The sequence below is a fragment of the Pleurodeles waltl genome, chromosome 8 (assembly GCF_031143425.1).
Source record: "Pleurodeles waltl isolate 20211129_DDA chromosome 8, aPleWal1.hap1.20221129, whole genome shotgun sequence".
Taxonomy (NCBI): domain Eukaryota; kingdom Metazoa; phylum Chordata; class Amphibia; order Caudata; family Salamandridae; genus Pleurodeles; species Pleurodeles waltl.
This window is the reverse complement of record NC_090447.1, coordinates 321,503,338-321,526,427: the sequence shown is the minus strand read 5'-3', so window position 1 is coordinate 321,526,427 and position 23,090 is coordinate 321,503,338. Positions and strand designations below refer to the sequence as shown.

The 23,090-nt window shown below is 43.0% G+C and overlaps 1 protein-coding gene across 1 annotated transcript in view; it reads left to right on the top strand.

The window, feature by feature from the left end:
- CCDC80 (coiled-coil domain containing 80) overlaps nt 1–10,195 on the top strand; it is a 223,349-nt gene extending 213,154 nt beyond the window's left edge. The window contains exon 8 of the mRNA XM_069204179.1: nt 7,929–10,195. Within this exon, the coding sequence (XP_069060280.1) occupies nt 7,929–8,278 (350 nt within the window). The 3' untranslated portion in view covers nt 8,279–10,195. The remainder of the gene's footprint in view (nt 1–7,928) is intronic.
- Nucleotides 10,196–23,090: the final 12,895 nt, after the last annotated feature.

Here is a 23,090-nt window from a genome sequence, read left to right as displayed (position 1 = left end):
TATTGAATCATGCATTCATATATCCACAATAACACACACATAAATTGAACAAGCATATTTCATCTAAATTGAAGGAATAAACGTAGAAAAAAGGAAAATGCTTCCACTTAAACATTGCAGTCATGTGCTTGCAATAAAAAAGTAAAACAATAACCTAACAACAGGTGTCCATCTTCAAATTGCAATATGGATAGATATCATTGTTTTACAGTTCCAAAATGGTGACAACATTGAGAAGAAACATGTTCTGCATCTTGGAATGGAAAAGCAATGTTACACTGTGCAAAATGCCAGTCTGATGGCCATTCAGTAAACATTCCACTTGGTGATCATCTTGAAAATTGATTGTGCTTAGTGTATCGTTGTTCTGATTCAACATAGCTGACTTTACTTGTTAATGTTGTGGCCATCTTGAAACGGTAAAAGAGTGATACCTTATTGACAATACCATTGTAAGATGGCACACTGAAGATGGAATGAGCTATGAGCGTGCAGCGCAGTCACACTGTCAGGGAGCCGCTATGCACTCTAAAAAACAAATAAATTAAAACATTAAAAATGAGAAGAAATAAATGGAACTTATAAAAGAAGAAAATAGAAAACTAAAGTACTGGCCCAACAGCCCTGACTCTGAAGCTCACTCATTTTCATTTAGTTGTGCCTATGTAATCAAGAACAATGCGCTCATTCACAAGACAATCAAGCTAATCGCTGAAGTGGAGTAAATCATTGACCCATGCTGTACACTATCATAGGAAGAAGAAGAATGTGAAAGACACTCAGACTAATGACTGACTCAAATCCTTGCTATTTGTATCTATGTATTTTTTAATTGTTTTTCATTACAAGAATCTGAAAAACATCTAAAGCTTTCAGGTGAGACCTAAAAAAAATAACGCACACCACTAAATACTGTGCTAAATACTATGCATAAAAATGCAACTGTGTAGATAATTACCTTTGGCAAAACAAAATGAAATCCCTCTCCCAGTGCAAATCTTCTATCCCAGGATATATCAGTGGTGGTAACCCAACACCAAAACCCTTGCCCTCTATGGTAATCTGTGAAATTTCTTGTACCAAAATACCAGTCTACAGCCTATAATACAGTGTAAATGCAATCCTCAGCTGAAGGTACTTTTGCTTTAACCTATGCTTTTTGTATTGCTTTTCATAATAAACAAATCGAAACAACATCATCTGACATAAAGTTTCCAAGTGGACTTATCAGGCCTATAACCTTGATCATTAGGTTGCGCCATAATTAATCAGGCCAACTGAATTGAGCATATGCTTTCACAGAAGTCACAATAAGCCCTCTTATTCAGAGGAAGCAAACTCATTCTAGCCAATTAAAACCTTGTAGAAATGGAAAGCTGCATGAGGTTGTAGCCTAAGCCCAACTCTCAGTATTCACAATTAATGTCATATTTCTGGTGATCATACAACATCTGCTAACAGTGTGTTGTGCTGTCAAGCCAGACCTAAGACCATGTGAAAGGAGAAGACTCCTTCTCCATCCTGACAGTGGAGTCTCCACATGGTAAAGTATAGAGTTTATTTAACTCACAAAATTAGTAAAAGTAATTATTAATTTAAATGAATTTTAAATATTTATTTTAAATGTATATTAAAATAGTAAAAATTTACAGAACTATTTACTTAATTTTTAATTAAATCTTTAATTAATTTGGATATAATAAATTGAATAAGCATAAAGTAAAAAAGTACATTTTTATCATGCATTAATATTTATTAAAAGTGATGTACAGGATTGATTAAAAGTAATTTAACCAGATTTTAAGAAGAAATGTTACAATAATATAGAAATTCAAAACAGGGTGTTAAAATATTTTATAATTAAACAATATGTTGTATTTCTAGATTTATTTAAACATTAAATTATATTTGTTTATATTTTTAGCTATTTTAAGAAATTTAATTTCATCATATTTCCTATGGGGCTTTAAGTCCCTACTGCCATTATTTTGTGTGAGAGGTTGTGGCAGTACCAGTGGTTGCCAATGTTTGGTGCTGAACTTACTCCACTTCTGAACTGAATTAATTTACTACTGTTTAGGGTCCCTTTTTTGTTTTAGACGTGCAGCTTAGAAGTCCAGTTTGTGGATAGCAATGGGCTTACTCTTTGGTGGCAGGTGAATGTCCCTAGCTAAACCCCTCCCTAATCCTAACCAAGTCCCTCCTTATTCCTCTCTAAACCTCTCCCATTTCGTAGTTTGTATGCACCTTTTCCCCTTAGAAACGATAGGAGAGATGAAGGTGGAGATTTCCTTTCATAAGTTTGTGAATAGCATTTTGTAGTACTTTATACTATTGTAGCACTAGACAGACAGACATATCTTTATTTGACTATTAAAAAATAAGTACAACCAAGACACTACAGCTCACAAATATGATAAGCAGTACAAAGATAAGACTACAAAAAGAGTAGCCTAGAAAAATGCATCATGAAATCTCAGCTCAATTAAAAGCATCTCAGATTAAAAAAGCAGGGATTTCTGATGTTTTATCAATGATGATAAGAAGCTCTCTATGGCTGTGCAAACACTCAGCGAGCCTAGAGTATTTACATAAAACAGAGCTGGTTAGCATTAAAAAAAAAAACCTTGCCTTTATTTACTGTTATCAAATACAGTCGACTAAAATGATTATAAAAAGTACAGAAAAAAAACAAAGTGCAGAAGTGTTTGAGGTGAGGATTTGTCACGGGGCAAAGTAGAATTGCTGTCTGCTTGTATTGGCCCAGGGAGAAGCATAAAATGCTTCAAATAGAATAGAGATTTCTCCCAAGGATTAAAGACAAAGTTCAGATATGGCTCCGTGTCCAAAATAGTCCAAATTATTGCATATTCCCACATAGATGGCTTCATCAACTCCTCCCCCTTTCGAGATAAATTAGTGCTGGCAATAAAATTCTCTATGGTCCATAATTTGTCTGCATGTTTTATTCCCTAAGAATTGGTAAATAATTCTGCTCTTCCAAGCTAGGTGGCTAGTGTTTTTTAATATGCTGCAGCCAAGGTATCAAAACCCCTTGATCACAGGCTATACTGTATTTGACAATGGAGCAGGTCAACGAGGCATAATGGTTACTCCAAGCTGACAGGCTCAATAAAAAGGGTACTAATGTGATACTGTCCTCTACATAACCCAAACCAACTTCTTCATGCAGAAAGAAATTTGGGCTGGTGGGTGAAAGCTCCACGAGCCAACTGCAGAATTGTTTTTCTTCTACCTGCAGGTTCTTGCTTGGTTGGTAACCCAAAATAGCCTCCCTTTAGGTCATAATGGGAACACATTTGCAATTTCATATTTATAAGAGCTGTAGAATCGGTTTGTTTCCAATCTTCTGCACAAAGCTAAATAGGGCACTAACAGCCTGATAAAATTTCACACAACTTGTAGAAAGGCACTGCACTAAGGAGCTACGGGAATCAATGGAAATACCCAAATATAGGAAAACTTAGTCCACAATCTGGACATTAATACAGTGATCTCAACATACATTAAAGCAGGGATGGGTCTAGATTTAACAATAAGCATATCCTTACAGGGTCTAATTAAAAAGGCATTAAACCCGTTGATATATAATAAAAATAGTATTGGAGCAGGGACAAAACCTTAATAGACCCCCTTCCCAAGTGCTAATGAATCTCAACATTCCCCCTTGGGCCATACCTCACTGAGGCTGAGAAATTGTTTTGTAAAATATGACTGGCCCTGCTTGGTGACGAAGTATTAACAAACTAGAAAATGTAGGTTGAATCATTGTTCTAAGGTTCACAGCCCGGTTCTGATTCCAGATTGGGCCTCCAACAGAACTTTATTGTCCTCATTCCAGCACTGGATCCTATTTAAAATAACCCAGCCAACCACTTTGACCACTGAACAGGGCTGGCTTTAGGACTGGTGGCGCCCTGTGTGACAGTTTATTGTGGCGCCCCCCAAACCCCATGACCTCCTCCTCGGTTTCACTCACTACCACCGGCAAATGTGCCGCTCATCTCTCTATCGCTCACCTTTTACATACATTCATGTGTTTTAAAGCACTTGTAAAGACTGGTTTTACTAATCCACTCAGCTAGCCACATAACATATAGGGGCTTTTGTAAGAGCCCCCAGCATCATTCTAACGCTACATTAGCATAATTTTTTACGCTAATGTGGCGTTATAAGGGTAAAAGAGCTGTGCTATATTTACAAAACCACTTTGTATCCCTTTGCCCTACATTATGCCTGTGCCAGGCATAATGTATGCAAAGGTGGCATTCTCCCATTTGGGGGGGCCCAAAAAAATGGCGCAAAGAAATCTGACAGATTTCTTTGCATAATTTTTTTCTGCCATTTTTCACTCCTGCTCAGAGCAGGCACTAAAAGGAGGCGTCTGTTGGTTACAATGGGCCTCTAGGTGCTCTGAAGGATTAGCATCAAAATGTTTTACACTAATCCTGCAAAGCGCCGGACTAGCGTCAAAAATTCTGACACTGGTCCCCTAACTATCGCCATGTTGCATCGTATTTTAAACACAGCGCAGACATGGTGGTGTTAGTGGAGCGCTAAGGGGCGCATGAAAAGTGGTGCAATACTGTGTGCAGCGCCACTTTAAAAAAAAAATGCCCCATAGTGGCATATGTAAGAGCCTCTAGTGCAAATTCTAACGCCAGATTCATGTAATTTTTTTTTAAGCTAATGTGGCGTTAGGAGGCCAAAAACGCTGCGTCATATTTACAAAGTGGCGCAATGCATGCATTGCGCCTCTTTGTAACCCTTTGCGCTACTTTATGCCTGCACCAGGCATAATGAGTGCAAAAGGGCCATCCCCCCGACAGATTTCTTTGCATCATTTTTTTAAGGCACTTTTAACGCCTGCTTAGAGCAGGCATTAAAAGGAAGCTTCCATTGGTTACAATGGGCCTCTGGGTGCTTTGCAGGATTAGCATCCACTTTTTTATGCTAATCTTGCAAAGCGCAGGACTAGCATATAAAATTCTGAAGTTAGTCCTCTAACTACCGCCATGATGCGCCGTATTTTAAATATGAGACACACATGGTGGTGTTAGGGGGGCGATAAGGGACGCTAGAAAAGTGGCAGAGCACGGTGTGCAGCACCTCGTTTTCAAATATGCCCCTTAGGGCAGTGCTTAATTTGTAAATAAAAAGGTGCCGGTGCCCAAAGCCCTCCTCTTAAACACGCAGCTGCTGCAATTAAATGTGTGAACAGGTAATACAGAGGCAGTGTAATCCTTAAGCCCTCTCGGGCTTCTTCCATCCATTTTCAGGCACTCTTTGCCCCTTCAGCTCACTCTTACGGATTTCTGCTTTTTCCCCATTGTGACACTTTTTAGTTTTCCCCTTCCTCCGTCTTTCCTATATGTGTCTTTTTCTCGCAGTAAATGCTTGAGGCAGAAAAATAAGCGCAGGCCCTCAAAAATAAGTGCTGGTGCTCCGCACCGGAAACAACAAGCACAAATTAAGCACTGCCACAGGAGCATATTTAAGAGCCCCTAGTGCCATTCTGACGCCACATTATTGTCAATTCTTTTTATACAAATGTGGCATTAGAAGGCCAAAAACGCTGTGCCATATTTACAAAGAGACGCAATGCATGCATTGCACCACTTTGTAACCCTTTACGTTATATTATGTCTCCGCCAGGCATAATGTATGCAATGGGGGGAAAAAAAATGACGCAAAGAAATCTGTCAGATTTCTTTGCATCACTTTTTTTCCAGCACTTTTAACGCCTGCTCACAGCAGGCATTAAAAGGAGGCTTACAATGGTTACAATTTCTGACGCTAATCATGCAAAGTGCCGGACTAGTGTAAAAAATTCTGACGCTAGTCCCCTAACAACCACCATGGTGTGCTGTATTTTAAATATGATGCACACATGGTGGTGTTAGGGGGCGGTAAGGGGTGCAAGAAAAGTGGCGCTGCACTGTTCCCCATAGTTCTGTTTTTTGCAACAGGCATATTAACCCTCTATGCTACTTTATGTTGAGTCAAAGCTGCCACTAGGCAAAACTCCGATCTCTCTCTTTAGCAGGAACATTAATCACAAGAGGTATCTTGACATTTTAATTGTTTTTTGAAGGCTAAACGCACAAGGAATTTTACAACAGGTGCTTTTAAATCACAAGTTTCGTAAGTAATTGCTAAACACAGCGACCCCCCTGAGGTCAGCGCCCGGTGCAGTCGCACCGCTCGCATCGCCCAAAAGCCGGCCCTGCACTGAATATAGCAAAGAAATCGGTCTGTAGCAACATGGCTTTTGTCTATTACCTTTTTTTAAAACTGGCACAATTACAGCTGTGTGCAAGAAGAGGGATTTTTTTTATTTGAAGGCAGAATTGACTGTGTTGTAGTATTACTAAACATACTACAAAATGCAGAGTGTGAGTAGGTCCCTAGATGATATAGTATTACCCACTTTAATGGTACTCAATTAAAGACCTTGAAAAGATGAGTCTGCCTTAACTAGTTTTCAAACTTGCGCCCTTCAAAATACTGTAAACATCATTGCAAGTGTTAGCTCACTCAGTTACTTAGCTGACGAGTCATCATAAAATGAATCAAATACAAAGACTTGACCCAGCCTACGACATTCACTCAGTATGGGCTGTGCCTCCAATTCACAACGGTCTTCTAGATGATTAATGAGAGCTAAATAGGTTTGCATTTGTCTTTCTCTTCATACGCAGCAGGAATGTTGTGAATCAAATAGGCGCCATTTTTGCATGATGCTGAATCTCCACAGGCTTATCCAAGAGATCTAAAAGCATAACCAGTAACCACATAACTTCTGTCATGACAGAGCTCTGAGAGTAGTGGTAAACGTTACTGGATCATTCGGAGATCTTAATTTCAGCTCAAATTTCGAACTTTTATATTGTAGCTTTCAATAAAATTCTCTTAAACAAACAATAGGCAAATATATTTGCCTTACGCGACTCATGCTCTGGTGGAACCTGTCATTTCAGTGCTGCCAAACTCAATGTGTGATAACATTGAGGAGAATGTGATAGGCACAAAAATTAGGGGACGCCGCAAATAATGACCAGACAACCAAACAGGAATTAGTTAAACTTAAAAACCTCTGGATTGTATGCTGGGGCGAGAGTCTGAAAGGGAAACTGATGCCTGTTGCACCATCTTGAAGACTTTAACTCTGGGAATATGAACGTGGTAGGAACGGTGTAAGACGTCTTGATTCTTGCCTCCAGGTGCAAAATCCCCTTATACTTTCCAATGAAGAATGTAGAAACATCAAACCCAAGAGATACATTCCTTTGAGTGTAGCAGTAGCCCTGTGTTATTCAGTGTACGAAAGGCTATAAATGTTTGCTAGAAGTCTTATTCTTGCTAAATAAATATATAGGGGACGCTTAGAGTGAATAAAAGAACTCAGGAAGAGAAATGTATGCAGATCAACTAGAGTTTGCCTTCCATTGTGCTCTGTGGAGCTTTTTTAACCAAAGCCGATTCATGCCTCTGGTTTTCTGGCTTTCACAGTCAGCTGCACACATGGAATTTTCAGGGTCCTGGGAGACATCTCCATGAATGATTTGTTCCATTTATATCACATAAAGAGTACACCCTAAGGCCCTCACTCATCACTCTAAACATAGAAACCATATGTTGACATTTCATTCACTTGGCTAAGTGACGTGTCTATGTCTGCCATTGCTTCAATCTTAAGAATGATGACTCCTTGCAGTATTATATAATCACTCAATAGCCTAGACAGTCTTACGTTCCCAAAGCTATTTCCTAGGTTAAATGAGACTGTCAGATGTTAAACAACTTTTCCTGCGATATAAGTACTTTTAATTTATTTTGGAAAAGTTTCAGTCGATCTTTCTGTGTTCATGGGTAATTGCAAATAGCTTTTGTTTGCTTTCACCTAGGGAGTTCCAGCGTTGACCGGGAGGACCTCCCTATTCACCTTGTGAAGGACATCCGGAACTATTTCCAAGTGAGCCCTGAATATTTCTCCATGCTTTTGGTCGGGAAGGATGGCAATGTAAAGTCTTGGTATCCCTCCCCCATGTGGTCCATGTCTATTGTGTATGAACTCATTGACTCCATGCAACTCCGGAGGCAGGAAATGGCCATTCAGCAGTCTCTGGGGATGCGATGCCCAGAGGATGAGTATGCAGGTTACGGTTACCATGGATACCATCATCAGGGTTACCAGGAAGGCTATCAAGATGACTATCGACACCACGAGGGTTACTACCATGGATACCATGACTAAGCAGTAAAACTGGAACTTTACCCCCAACTGTCGTTGGATCAACACATTGCCAAAGTCTTAGCAAATTCCACATTCAGCCTCCATTACTTGCCTTCTTGTTCAGCGTTTGAGGGAACGCAATCAGCAGACTTTCAGCCTCTTGAGTATGCACAAACCTTAAAACTAAAGGTTTAAATATAGCACTGAAACATAACTGAAGAACACAAGATCAGCTTTTCCTTGATTCTGGAGTTGCCATGTGTTAAGTAAAAATGTTTCCTTTTATCTCTGCTGGGTGTTGCATTATAAGTAGAAATAAGATCTGTGTAGACAGTATTATGTTTTTGAAGTCTATATCTCCAAAAATGTCTGCATATGTACAGAGATATAATTCATGTAAGTATTATTTATTGGAAATTTTTAAACTCTGCAAAATTATGGAAGGGTGACCAAGGAAGTGTTGCTTTCTTGAGCAGCTACATAACAACAAATAGGTATTTGCTTTTAGTCAGAAACTCGAAATATTGTACAGAATAATTTGTTCTCCTGGATATGTCACTCAAGAGACTTTGAATATTCAAAATGACAGTGTCCACAAGACAAGACAAAAAATGAATACATTCAGTGTCCATTTTTGGACAAAAGCAGCATGGGAACTGAAACATAAAGAGCAAAATCTAGTTAATGAACATGCCAAGACGAAACCGTCCAAATCATCCAAAATAAATTTCGACAAAGAAAGATCTAGTTACTCAACCTTCCACAGCATACGGGCGTTCCATAGCACACGGGGATTAAACAGGCTGGAGAATGCTTATGAAGGACTGCAGGAGTAATACTTAGCTCACTGCTTTTTGTGCATGGTCGAAGTGAATGTATATGGCTACACTTTGGTGTTCGTTTTGTAATGAAGGAGTGTTTTTTTCTCTCCGACTGTACACTCAACTGAAATAAGGTGGGGGGGCACCACTTTGTTGCTTGGCAAGCCACAGCTCTGCTGAGAGTCTAGGACAGGCTCAAAACAACCTTAGTTTTGAGCTTTCGGTGTCCAGAGAGCTGTTGGTTTTCTTGCTGCTGAGTACCTGTCCTAACTACAGAGTTCAGAGGAGACGTCAAATACACTGGAGGCTCTGCAACAGTGTACATGCGCTGGGTGTATGCTTTGGAAATCTGCTTGCACCCCTGTTTATACAAACCTTCCTTTTCATTGGCTCTTTTTAGCTGGTTTTGACTGAATTTTCCGGTTATGTTATGTTACAAAGTTTTTTGTATAACGCATGTCAGGTTACCTGACCCCTCAGTGCCTTTCCTTTCAGACATGTGTGGTTGAGAGTTTGCCTTCGAAGGATGGTCAACCCATGTGTCTGTGAACAGAAAATGACCATTATAGTATGAGTGGTGATGTGTTAAACATTGAGTTTTCCCTATGGTTGCATTCCAATTGAGATAAGGCAGGAGGGTGTTCTGGCGACCAGCTGTCTGAATTAGAATGAGGATGAGGTATTTTTAGGATTAGCACACTTCGCTCTTGGCAGGTGCTCTACCAGGTTCTATAACATTATCAGTCTTGTATCTGAACACCAGACCATAGTTTGTCTACTCTCAAGGATGTCACAGTTATCTCATGCAAACGATTCATGGAAGAGGGAAAGAATAGAGACTCATTCAGTGACATCCCGATGACTGCAGTGACTGCGACACAGACACAATATATCAGTGGGTGCATAATTCATATAATATGGCTTGAAGCACTACCTTGAAAAAGTTGATATTGCACTAATATTTCCGTGTTTTATAACAATTTTTCAGCCACAGTTGTGTGTATGATGGCATTGATCAGCTGGAGCGGCAGAACATGAGGTATAAAAGGTGTAATTTTTCCACAATTTTTTAAGACCCTTTCTGTTAAATAAAGAAGACTGACTTGTTTATGAACAATATGGTTTGATTGCAGTTTGTTAAATACCCTGTGACAGAAATGGGAAAGAGTGGAGCAAAAAGCAAGACACCAAGTAATTTTTCAGTCACGGTTACAGACACTTTTATATGTCTGCAGGCAGGACGATTGGGTCCAACACTTAACATATTCTTAGAGTGGGCTTTCTATCAGCATGTGGCTTGTTTTCTTTTTCAAGTGACTTCTCTCGATTAAATGGTTGTCGTCTCCATTCTTGTTTCTGTGAAGGATAATTGACAATACCTGGAGTTACGTGATGGAGATTCTGAAGCTTGCAGATAGGTCTAGCATCATTTACCCCACCAAACCAGCCCACAGGGTGCTGCGTGCTCAACCCACCTACCATGCAGAAGTCTAAGAAAAGGGGTTTGTAAGAGAGAGAACGAAGCCTGGCTCTGCAGAAGAGTTTGCTGGTTGAGTGGGAAGCCTGCCAAATCAGGGGCTTTGGGGCTCCCATCTGGTTTACTGCTGCCAGTGTGCAAGTGCACCCACTTGGCAACTTTGTCCCGCTAGGCAGGACATAAGGAAAAGGAAAAGAGAAAGGGAAAGGGAATGAAAAAGGCACAGCTGCACCAAAGGGTGCACTTCAAGCCAAAAAGACTCACCTCATAAGCCCTTGCAAGGGCTTTCTTAATTTGTGTATTCATTGTTGAGGTTCTCAGGAGGGCAACCAGGAGGGCTTTTTAACCCTCCTGTATTGCTTGAGGCCCTACTCAAAAGGCCTCAAGTGTTTTCTAGGGTCGAACATGCAAGCGCTCTAGCCTGCTGTAATCTCTTTGTGTGCTTTCAAGCACGCCCACCGTAGGCCCATCAGTTTAGTTGGTTCGGGGCCTTGCCTTTTAAAAATAGCTTGATTTCATTTGTGAAAGGCATGCTACGTCATGCCTTTTCGGTGTTTAGCCCTTCTCAAGTGCACCGGGCAACTACTGAAAACATACAAGGCTCCATGTTTTCCGCATGGTTTCTGGACTACGTTTTCTTTTTATTTCCTACGCAGCATGATCTCGCTGGGCAGTAGTTAAGCGCTTTGCATGACATCGACTCTGTTACATGGATAATTGCATAACTACCAATAAGTTTGACTGCGATCGAACGTATGTTTCCTTTTGTGTGCTCCTTCATGCTCATGCTCATGGCGTGGCGCTTTAAATCAACTCACTTATGTAAAACTGTATTACTTTTCATTTTCAAATTATGTGGCAAGAAAAGTCCAGTTAGGACTTTACCACATTAATAGCTCTAACTCGAGCAAACACGAGACCCACTGCATTGCAAATGCCTGTTTTGCCTTGCCAACTTAAGTCTGTTAGTTTCCAGGAACAGTGACCCTAGGAAAAGATTCCTTCAGTTTCAAGCACACTCAGAACTAGGATGTTAAGCCAAGGGAACCTGTGGTGCCAGTTCCTTTGCTACTGAGTCATTAGTAGTTGCTATACAATCTGTTAAAGGTAGAAATAAGACTTTCATGCTTTGCTCATATCGCTTCTGTGTCTTGTACCTGCAAAGTACTATTGTATTGTTTGTTTCTTATTGTTTGCTCTATGTGCATTGCTGGCCATCTTGGAATGGCTCCTATTTGATAGAAAAACATCATAACAAGGCAAGTACACAGACCCGAGAAGACGTCCAAAGTAGAGTTTATTTTGCAAGAAAGCAGTTGTAATAAAGAAGGGAGGCAACCAAAGTATGAACTCATCACTGAGACTCATTTGGCATAGGTACAGCACAACTCCCTTCTTCTAACAACAAATTAATCAATAAACCATTGCAAATACTACAGAACAAAGATCAGCAATATAAATAAAATGAAGAAAAAAAAAAAAAGCAAATACTTATAAGGCATAACATCTTACATATCACTGAAAAACAGAAATAATATTTTCATATCAGAGAGTGTATTATGAAAAAACAACATACACTAGTACCCTCTACTCCAAAATAAAATCCTCAGTTTCTTCCCAGTTCCAAATGAGCGTTTGGAACCTTGACTTTGTGCACAAACCATGACATGGCCTTCACGTTGACTTTGTGTACCAGGCATGACCATTAGTTTGAACCTTTTTGCCCATGACCACATCTCACCCAACCTCCTTATCATTCCCAGGAAAACCAATGTCTTGATCACTCTTAGTAACTCCCTGCCCCTTGACCACCCATGTAACATTGCACCATTGACCATTAGTCAACTTTACAGCACAACATTCCTCACTTACCTCTTCCACTTGAAGAGGAACACCAAATTTGCCTTACCTTTCATGACTTTGTAGACAGGTAATTTCACACAAGCCCATTCTCCTTTTACCAAAATCTATAATCTAGATCCTTTGACCACATCCTACCTTCTTTTACTCCTCCTTTGATTCACTTGGATGTTGGACTGAAACTTCTCCAAATCACAATTCACTCTTTCACTGTTTTGGGCAACTTACTTATCCAAGATGGTTTAAGTAAATCATATGCTGTTCTTCTCCTCAAAAATACAAATGACACTGTGTGGTGCATTATGATACGACTACAACATTGCACAAACAGCATTGCCAACACCCACACCCTCAATCACTGCATCCCGGATGCACTCAGATACCACTCTATTTGCTCTTTTCACCTGACCACTGCTTTGCGGGTAATATAAACTACAATTCTTGTGCTTTATGCCTTCACCTCGCAGAAATACCTTAATCTAAGCAGACACAAACTGTATGTTATTATTGGAAACAATTTCAGAGGGAAAACCGTCCTTCTCAAAAACATCTGTGAGAAATGGAATAATCACCTTTGTACTAGTCTCACTCACAAATTTCACCTCCAACCACTTCGATGAATGATCAACTAGCAAAAAAGCAAATCTTACATTTGGAAGAACAGAAAATTGTCCAAAGAAATCAACACTGACTTTGTCCAAAACCTACCTCACTCATCCGCAGTATGAGAAACTTCAAGTTCTTACCATTCTGAGAACACCTTACAACCTCATCCTCCACATCTCTATCTCTACATGGCCACCAATAGATCTCTCTAAGCCTCTTCTAATTAAGAGTCATACCCGAATTACCCTCATGCGTAAGATGCAATAACTTACCCCTGACAGCAATGGGAGGAACTAACTTATCAGATCTAAACAACAACCCAGATTCCACAGACAACTCTTGTCTGGCCCTTCCTATATGACTACAATTCCACAGAAAGATTATTTTCTTTGGGCCTCCTATCCATCATATAGTTCATAACTTTCCCCAAAATCAAATCAGGTTCAAGTGCGTTCTTTCATTCCTGTTCACTCACACACTTACCTTCACTTCATACCATTTTAGCTACCAAACAGTCTAGATCTTGTTGGTCCTCCAAGATTTAATCTGCCTCACCCATGAAACAAGGAAGCTTAGAAAGTCAATCTGCATTCACATTCGTATCTCTAGGTATGTATTCAACCACAAAATGATACTCTAAACCTTCACATTCAGTCTAACCAACCTTGCAGTAGCATTTTTCTAATGAACATAAGAATCACTAATGATGGGCACCAATGGCTTATGATCATTTCACAACAAAAATGTATTCCCCAAACATGAGCCTTTAGACGTTTACCCTCCCAAGTGCAAGCATGCATTTCACGTTCTGTCACTGATTGAAGCCTTTCCTGAGGTTTCAAAGCATTGGAGGCAAATGCAGCAACACATTCAGACTCATCTTTACCTTGAGACAAAGGAGCTCCCAAGCCAACACTACTTGCATCCACCATGATAACCAAAAGTTTAATCTGTTGATATGGACTAATAAGTGGAGTATTAGACAATTCTTTCTTCACCTCCTGAAAAGCATCCAAAGATTCTTCAAGAGAAGAATTTTTTGCAAGACAGTAACCTTTCCTGAATGTTTTATTACAACATCTGGAAACCAGCTGATTTGTTTGTAAGCTGGTTAGTTAATACTCCAAATTCACATTGGCTGCTAAGACTCCCTAAAGAGCAACATACATGTCTACTGATTCAGTAGCATGTTGTTCTCTTGAAACAAAATATGTGTCTCCTGACGACCAAGTTAGGTCTTTCTAACCATTTGACTGCTTCAACATACTCACCAGGTTCTTCTTCTTCGTCTTCAGATACGAAAGGAGGCAAATGTGCAAAAATCCATTGACATTCCAGACCCAGTGAATACTCCAACAACCATGTTTTCCTTTTAGGTTTGAACTTAAAACCACCAATAGCTCCCAGAAAAGCATTAAAGGCTCTGAATCACTCTTTACAATCAATAGGTGGTTCACCAGGTCACTGCAAGAACGAAGGAGGTGGACTGATTGCTGCATGCTGGCACAGAATACACTTCCAAATTAAATGTTACCCAAAGCCTACAAAACAAAGAAATATATATGTAATCTCAATTTGCAAATGCTACCACAAATGAAAAGACGAAACTAATAGAAATGCCAGACCATCCCGGCAGGACGAGACAGACAAAAAAAAATAATGGTCACAACAAAATAATCATAGGGAAGAAAATCAGCTGCACAGTGCGTTAAAATAAACAGACAGGCAACAGTAAGCAGGATAGGGATGTTTTAACAGCAGGACACCAGTGCTACAAAGGGCGTTCAACAGTAAACAAATGAGCAGAAGTAAATGCCAAACTTGTTATCAGCAAGATGCCTCTCCCTTGTGGTAGGACCAAGTAAGGCACAATCATGGCCACCAATACTCACGCACTCATGAAGGGCCCCCTGGAGAGCGGAGAGCAGTCTAGTCTCTCCACGGGATCCTTCCTGACAGGGAGACCAGGACAGGAGAGAGATTGGTGGGGAGGGAAGAATGGGAGGGATTTAGAGGTGGGATATATAGTGAGGCAGGGGAGGGGACAGCCTCTTCTGTGCAAAGCCGATCACGCTATAGGAAGTTGGCCGTAGGCAGATAGGGTAGGGAGTTTTACCTTAGATTTCAGCATGCGTCATGGCTTCAGGCCATAACATGGATGCGGTTTGTGCTGCGCTGCGCGTCTTGGGCAAAGGCTGTTGAGCGGACCTGCTCAGGCCTGTTGTCCTTTACCAGGCCTGTGTAGGGATGGTGCGCCATACGAGTGCTGCGGCCCACGGCGTGGCAGCGGTGGTCATCCCTTGCCAATCGCCATCAGCCTCCAAAACTAAGAAAAAGGCAGTGGGGGGGCAGGCCACAGCGTGTCTACCACCGGGGGTTATGGTGGGCACGGGGGGGGCAGGATGATGACAATGAGGGCCATGGGGCCACAGGGACATGGGTCCACAAATGGGTTGGGAGGATTGGACAGGGGCAATAGGGTCTGGCAGAGGAGGAGATGCCTCTGGAAGTGTCTGCTAGGAGGGACAGGGCAGGTAGTTCTGGGGTGGGCCAGGCCCCTGGGGCAGTGAAGAGGGTCAAGAAGTCCAGGCAGGGGGTGGGGCCTGGGCATGAGACAGGGTTGCAGGCTTGTGAGAGGGGTTACCAAGGGACAGCATTTAAGGCAGGGATGGGGGCCATGGGGAGCAAGCAGCGCCCAGCAGGGGGGCCACAAGGGGTCAAGGCGCGACCAGCACCTACCATGGATTGGTCCACATTGGAAATTGAGGCAAGGATCAGGGAACAGCGCAGAGTACTGGCAGACACTGAAGACAGGTGGGCGCAATTGTGTAGAGACAGAGACGAAGCACTGGCTTGTGATGGCCAATGCAAGAGGAAGTCAGTTACTGGGGGAGCAGGGCTTTAGGGGACTCTGTGGGTCAGGGAAAAGGCCAAGGTTTCTGGGTATGGGTGCCTACTGAAATGATGAGAGGTGAACAGGTACTTATTCGGCCGGTGGGTCCAACAGCAGGAGAGGCACACGTGGCAAAGGAAGTCAGGTGGTGCGTGGAGAGTCGAGGCCAATTGGTGAGGTTGGCAGAAAATTGGCGATGCCAAGGGGGTGGGAAACGGCCCCTGGACATCAGTCGGAAACACTAGGGGGGCCTGCAGCGGCCTTCCTTACAGTGCAGGATCAGTCAAGGAGAAAGCATGGCAAACGCTATGAGGGAGATGGTGCAGAGGCGTGGTGTGGTGTGGTGAATGCTGAGTATGAGGAGGGAAGGTATGCAATGGATGAGGAGGATGTGGTGGAGCTCGGTTATGAGGACAACAGTGATGAGGGGGAAGATGGAGAGATTTGTGAAGCAGAGGTGAACATGGGCAAACGGAAGGATAAGGGGTGCAAGGGCGGCGCAACCCCCTCTTCATTTGATGTCTTACAGGAGACAAAACCGGGTGCAGGAGCACAAGAGGATACACGTAAAGACGACCGCGGTCACAAGATGGTTCGGGAGGCGGACACCCACGAGCGGGGGCTCAAAGGTAAGGGCAACTGGTGGTCAGCTTGGGGTAACCCCCGGCGCAGTTCTAGTACACCTCTTTGCAAGTCCATAGGGGTGGGGGATGAGTCTATACACGTGTCTGGTACAGGTGCAGCACATTCAGAGAGTACAGGTAACACAACGGCAAAAGAGGTTGTCCGGCCGGAAGGGGACGGCGAGAAAGTAACTGAGGGGGAGGCAGATGGTGAAGCAAAAGATGAAGGGGGCCATAAGAAACGTCTCCCTTATATGGGACTGGCGATTCTACTGGGTGGACAAGTCAAAAGCTAGAATATGGAAGCACGAATGCATAGACATATTCAAGCTCCTTCACAGGACATTCAGGCAAAGGAAGGGTCCAAGGAAGAAGAGTGGGAACTGGTACGTAGGCCACGGGTTCCCATAACCAGGGAAAATTGGAAATCTGCTTTGCTTATTTACACAAGCATTTATTGCAAGAAATACCCTGATAGGGCCATTGTGATGTTTAAATATATAGATATCATCCATAGGGCACAGATGCATTTTGGGAGTTTTTCGTGGCTGAGCTACGATGAGGATTTCAGGGCAAGGGTGAACATGAACCCGGAAAAAACATGAGGAGACGTAGATTCGGAATTGATGGCATCTTCCCATTCGGCTGCATCGACACACATGGGAAGCAGCTTGCCGGTACTATATCAGCCTTTTCAACCCCATCCTACCCAAGGGGGCGCGGGTTCTGCACAGCACTCTCCCGTTCCCAGCACAGGGACCTGTTGCAATTTTAATAAAGGTTTCTGCTCCAGGCATCCCTGAAAATTTAGACACGAGTGCGCTGAGTGTGGAGGGAGACACTCCGTTATGCAGTGTTTCTCCCTCTCTAGTCTGAGGGAGCACAGGAGATCTACCAGGGCCCGAGGAGCGCAAGGAGCTCTTGGCCAAAAGGGCTCCTACACCAATTAAGCTGTTTAAGTTGCTGCCTTTGTTGCGCATGTATACTGATATGGACATAGCAAGGAGATTGGAATGGGGATTCAGAGAAGGTTTCCGGGAGGGATATCAAGGACCGCGAGTGCGATAATGGGCAGACAATTTGCTATCTGCCAGGGAACTGCCGGAGGTGGTTGCTAACAAATTGAGTAAGGAAGTTTCAGAGGGAAGGATTGCGGGCCCCTTTTGTGAGTGGCCTATGGAGGACTTGATGACTTTGCCACTGGGCATGGTGCCAAAAAAGAACAAAGGGGAGTTTTGCCTCATCCTTCATTTATCATGGCCGGAGGGGGTGTCTGTGAATGACTTAATCACGCCACAGGACACGCGGGTGGTGAATGTGTCAGCCGATGACGTCATTCGCCTGATTCCTGGGTGTGGCAGATGATTGGAGCTGGCTAAGTGTGACATCAAAGCAGCTTTCCAACTCTTGCCCATTCATCCTGAGGATTTCTCATTGCGGGGTATGCAGGTGGATGGGGCCATATGTGTAGACAGGGTCTTAACTATGGGTTGTGCTGTCTCATGCGCCTTGTTCAAAGCTTTTAGCACAATCTTGCAGTTGGTTTTCAGAAGGTGAGTGGACACCGAGCGGTGGCACACTACTTAGATGACTTCCTGTTTGTAGGTAAGGTAGAGTCTGGGGCATGTGATAGGGCTTTGAGGTGTTTTGAGCAACTGGCATTGAACGTAGGGGGTCCTTTGGCTCCAGAAAAAACAGAGGGACCAAGCTGCATACTAACCTTCTTGGGTATTGAACTTGACACAGTGGCACTCATGGTACGATTGCCAGCAGAGAAAGTTGTGGTTTTTCTTTAGCACCTCCCGCTGCTACATAAGATTGAGTTGCGGAAAGCCAATCACCTATTGTGGTTTCTCAATTTTGCCTGTAGAGTAGTTCATGGGCGTAGGACGTTCTGCCGGCGGATGGGCCTTACTATGTCGGTCACCGACAGATTCAGATGTCGGTGGGTTTGAAAGAAGACATCAGGGTCTGGTAAAAGTTCCTTTACAGTTTAACGGGGTCTCTATGAGTTTTTGGAAAGAGCACACAGTGCGGCAGGTCCAGATATTCTCGGATGTTGTGGGAGCCCCAGGTTTTGGGCTGTTCTGGGATGGCTGGTGGTTCGAGGAGGCATGGCCCCAACTCTGGTTGACGCAATGCAGGAGCATAGCTTTTTTGGACTTTTTTCAATTGTTCGTGGAGCTGGCAGTGTTGGGGAACAAGCTTGCCAATAGGACTGTAATGTTTCATGTGGGCAATCTGACAATGGGGGAACTGGTGAATAAGCAAAGAGCAAGTGACCTCAAGGTATTGCGGCTGCTGAGGCATTTTATGCTTCACTGTTTAACCCTGAATATCATCTTTAAGGCTGCACACTTTCCAGGGGTTAACAACTCTATTGCAGATTCCCTGTCTCGTTCACAGTGGCAGCGATTACGAAAGTTTGACACCAGGCGCAGACAAGCACAAGACTGTGATTCCAACATACATCTGGGAGTGTGATGGTCATTAGGCTGGTGGATATGTCACTACCAGAGTCCACTCGGAGGTGTTTTCGACTGGCATGGCTGGAGTTTCAGTCTTTTGAGGGTTTTAAAGGGCAATTTTGGTTCCAGGATTAGGGTGCGCTTGAGGCACAAGTGTTGAGTTTTGTGTTTGATTAAGAAAGGTTTGTCACCAGCTACAATTGGGGGTAAGTTGGCAGGAGTGCGTTTTTATGGAAAGCTGTTTTTTGGCTTTGACCCAGCGAAGGATTACATTTTGAGGAGAATGTTGAAAGGGTGGGGGAAGGAAAGGACGGAGTCCGGCCATGCAATGAGGGAGGCTATTACGTTTGACTTTCTACTGGAACTGTTACAAATGCTGAAAGTTTGCTGTATGGGTGCCTATGAGGTGGCACTATTTCGGTTGTGCAAGATGTTGATTTTTGGGGGGCTTTTTGTGTGTCTGAGCTGTTGGGGGTGGGAAAAGCTGTTGCCGTGAAGCGAGGAGAGGTGCGCCTTGAGGGTGAACGCCTGGGCATCTGACTGGAAAATCTAAGACGTACCAGCTTGGTTGGGGAAAATGGGTGTGGTTTTGGAAAGGAGGGGATGCTGCAGCATGCCCGGTGGTTGAATGGGGTAGTTTTAGGATACATGTGACGCATGTAAGCAAGGGTGTTTTTTGCCATGCGAATGATGAGAAGCTGACAGCATTTCAGTTGCTGACTGCGTTGCAGAGGGAATTGCAACGGATTGGGCATCAAGCAGATATTTTTGGGACTCACTCATTCCGAATTGGAGCTGCAACTGCGGCAACCAGGCTGGGGTGGGACTGGACGCAGATCAGGAGAATTAGGAAGTGGCATTTGCAATGCTGTGAGAGGTATGTGAGGCCATGAGCTGTTTCTGGGGTTATAGCGGTGGGGTGCAAACAGGCCGACGGGGAGGCTTGTTTATTTTTACTGACGTTTGTTTACTTTTCAGGTTGTGTGAGGGGCCCAGCAAGGTCAAAGGTGGCCACGTGGCTGGTCAGGCATTCCTTTATACACTGGGCAGCAAAATATGCAGAGAAGCAGATCTATGGACGTTCCCTTGGACTGCTGAGTAGCAAACATGAAGTCTTGTGGCGGGGGAAGAGCAGAATGAGGTGGGGCAATTTGCTTCCTTTCTTGACATCCATGCTGCCAAATTGGAGCTGTCCTGATGTGTTGGTGCTGTGCCTGGGAGAGAATGATCTAGTGCGACTCTCGGGCTCACCCTACTGCAACACATGCAACAGGATCTGGAGTTGCTCAGGCAGAGGATGGCCAGGACTTGTCTGGTATGGATAGAATTTATACCCCAGAGGAAATGGAGAGGGGTGATAAAACATGGTGCTATTGAAAGAAGCTCAATCGAGCAATGAAGGTTTTTTTGCTGGGCCCACGATATAAACATTTTGACACATGAGGAGATTAAGGAGGAAGAGGCAGTACTCTTCCGGGATGACGGAGTGCACCCTTCAGATATGGGCAATGCATATTATTTTATCATGCAATTGCGTTTTCTGCTGGGGGACTTGTTTGGGGAGAAAGTATGGTTCAGGGAGTCTGACTAAGGGTTTGCAGTTTTGCAGTGGTTTGGCTAGTAGATGGGGGAGGGTGGAGAGTCAGATGCGGGCCTGTCCACCCTTCCAGGGGGGGAAGAAGAAGCAGATGAAGGATGTCAGTGTGGGGGATGCCCGAATGAGGCAGGGGATGAAAGGAGAATGTGGACAGTAGGTGAATGAAGGTGGAGGGTGGGTGAACGGAGGCAAAAAGTGGGGGAATGAAGTGGAAACTGAAAAGTGGTTCATTTCAAAAGGGACAGTACTGGAAGAATGCTGGAAGTTTGAAGGTTCAAAGTTATTCAAATGTTTATTGTTATCAAATTGCAATCCTCTCCTAATAAATGGCTTTTTACACTATTTGAGAGTGTGATGGTGATTGTCTCATGATGTGCGAACATGATTACATCACTCTAGGTTTGGCACTGGGATCCGATTGCGTCCTGGAATGTTAACATGGAGGAGAACTGATTAGCAGCGCTTCACAGAGTAAGTCAGGAGTAGCGGCAAGGATTAATACAACAATGCCAGGCAGGAGCCAATTACAATGTGCTTGAAACACCACAATAGTGTGCAACTCACCACTTTGGCAGATTGCGCTCACCCCTGCTGAACAGATCTATACCAGTAACTGTGCCGTGCCATGCCTCACTAGCTGTCAGTGTGATAACAAGGCAAGTACACGGACACTTCCTGTCAGTGTGATAACAAGGCAAGTACACGGACACAAGTTGAAGTCCAAAGTAGAGTTTATTTAGCAAGAATGCAGTTGTAATAAGGAGGCAACCAACGTCCTCTGAGCCCCAGGTTCATTTTTCTCTGGTCTATAGAACTTCCAAACACCAGCATTCTACATTCCACCCTGAAAACCTAAGCACAAGCTCATCACTGAGAATCCTTTGGCATAGTTCTAACAACAACCTCTTGCAAGATTGCCAGACATGTGTGCATCTGTCGTGGAGGCTAAAACAGTAATGCCAAAGCTGAAACCTTGCTCTGCACTTAATGCACCAAACTTTTCAAAAACATTCTTGGGAGAGGACCCCAATCTTTCTTTCAATTTAAAGTAATATTAAGCTTCCAAATTGGTGGCTAATGGTAATGATCTTGTGTGCTTCAAATACACCATTTGTCTCTATATGTGACATCAACTCTTGCTTATCTCCAGTAAGGGTTCCACGCACCTCAGCCCTGAAAAACGCAAGGCATTTAATATAGTTTCCCCTCAACCCTGCCATTTTGGCAACACATCTTCTAAATAACCAGCATATTTGAACTGACAATCAGCAGGAAGACACCAAGCACTTCACTAACAAGATCTTCAAATGTGGGCTTTCACATGATGCCTAAATAATAATAATAATAAAGACCTGCAATTTGTTGATAGGTGAAGAAGTTAACCCCTTCGCTGCCAGGCCTTTCCCCCCTCCTGTGCCAGGCCTTTTTTTGGCTATTTGGGGCAGTTCGCGCTTAGGTCCTCATAACTTTTTGTCCACATAAGCAAGCCAAGCCAAATTTGTGTCCTTTTTTTTCCAACATCCTAGGGTTTCTAGAGGTACCTAGACTTTGTGGGTTCCCCTGAAGGAGGCCAAGAAATTAGCCAAAATACAGTGAAAATTTCATTTTTTTCAAAAAAAAGGGAAAAAGGGGCTGCAGAAGAAGGCTTGTGGTTTTTCCCCTGAAAATGGCATCAACAAAGGGTTTGCGGTAATAAAATCACCAGCTTTCCAGCTTTCAGGAACAGGCAGACAGTGACAGAAATGGGCATGAAACCAATGCTGGATCCCAGAAACCTAAACATTTCTGACAAGTAGACAAAATTCTGAATTCAGCAAGGGGTCATTTGTGTAGATCCTTCAAGGGTTTCCTACAGAAAATAACAACTGGAAAAAAAAAAGTGAAATTGAGGTAAAAAAACAGCAATTTTCTCTACGTTTTACTCTGTAACTTTTTCCTGCAATGTCAGATTTTTTAAAGCAATATACCGTTATGTCTGCTGGACTCTTCTGGTTGCAGGGATATATAGGGCTTGTAGGTTCATCAAGAACCCTAGGTACCCAGAGCCAATAAATGATATGCACCCTGCAGTGGGTGTTCATTCTATACCGGGTATACAGCAATTCATTTGCTGAAATATAAAGAGTGAAAAATAGCTATCAAGAAAACCTTTGTATTTCCAAAATGGGCACAAGATAAGGTGTTGAGGAGCAATGGTTATTTGCACATCTCTGAATTCTGGGGTGGCCATACTAGCATGTGAATTACAGGGCATTTCTCAAATAGATGTCTTTTTTACACACACTCTTATATTTGGAAAGAAAAAATGTAGAGAAAGACAAGGGGCAATAACACTTGTTTTGCTATTCTATGTTCCCCCAAGTCTCCCGATAAAAATGAAAACTCACTTGTGTGGGTAAGCCTAGCGCCCGCAACATGAGATGCCCCAAAACACAACGTGGACACATCACTTTTTTTCACAGAAAACAGTGCCTACCTGTGGATTTTG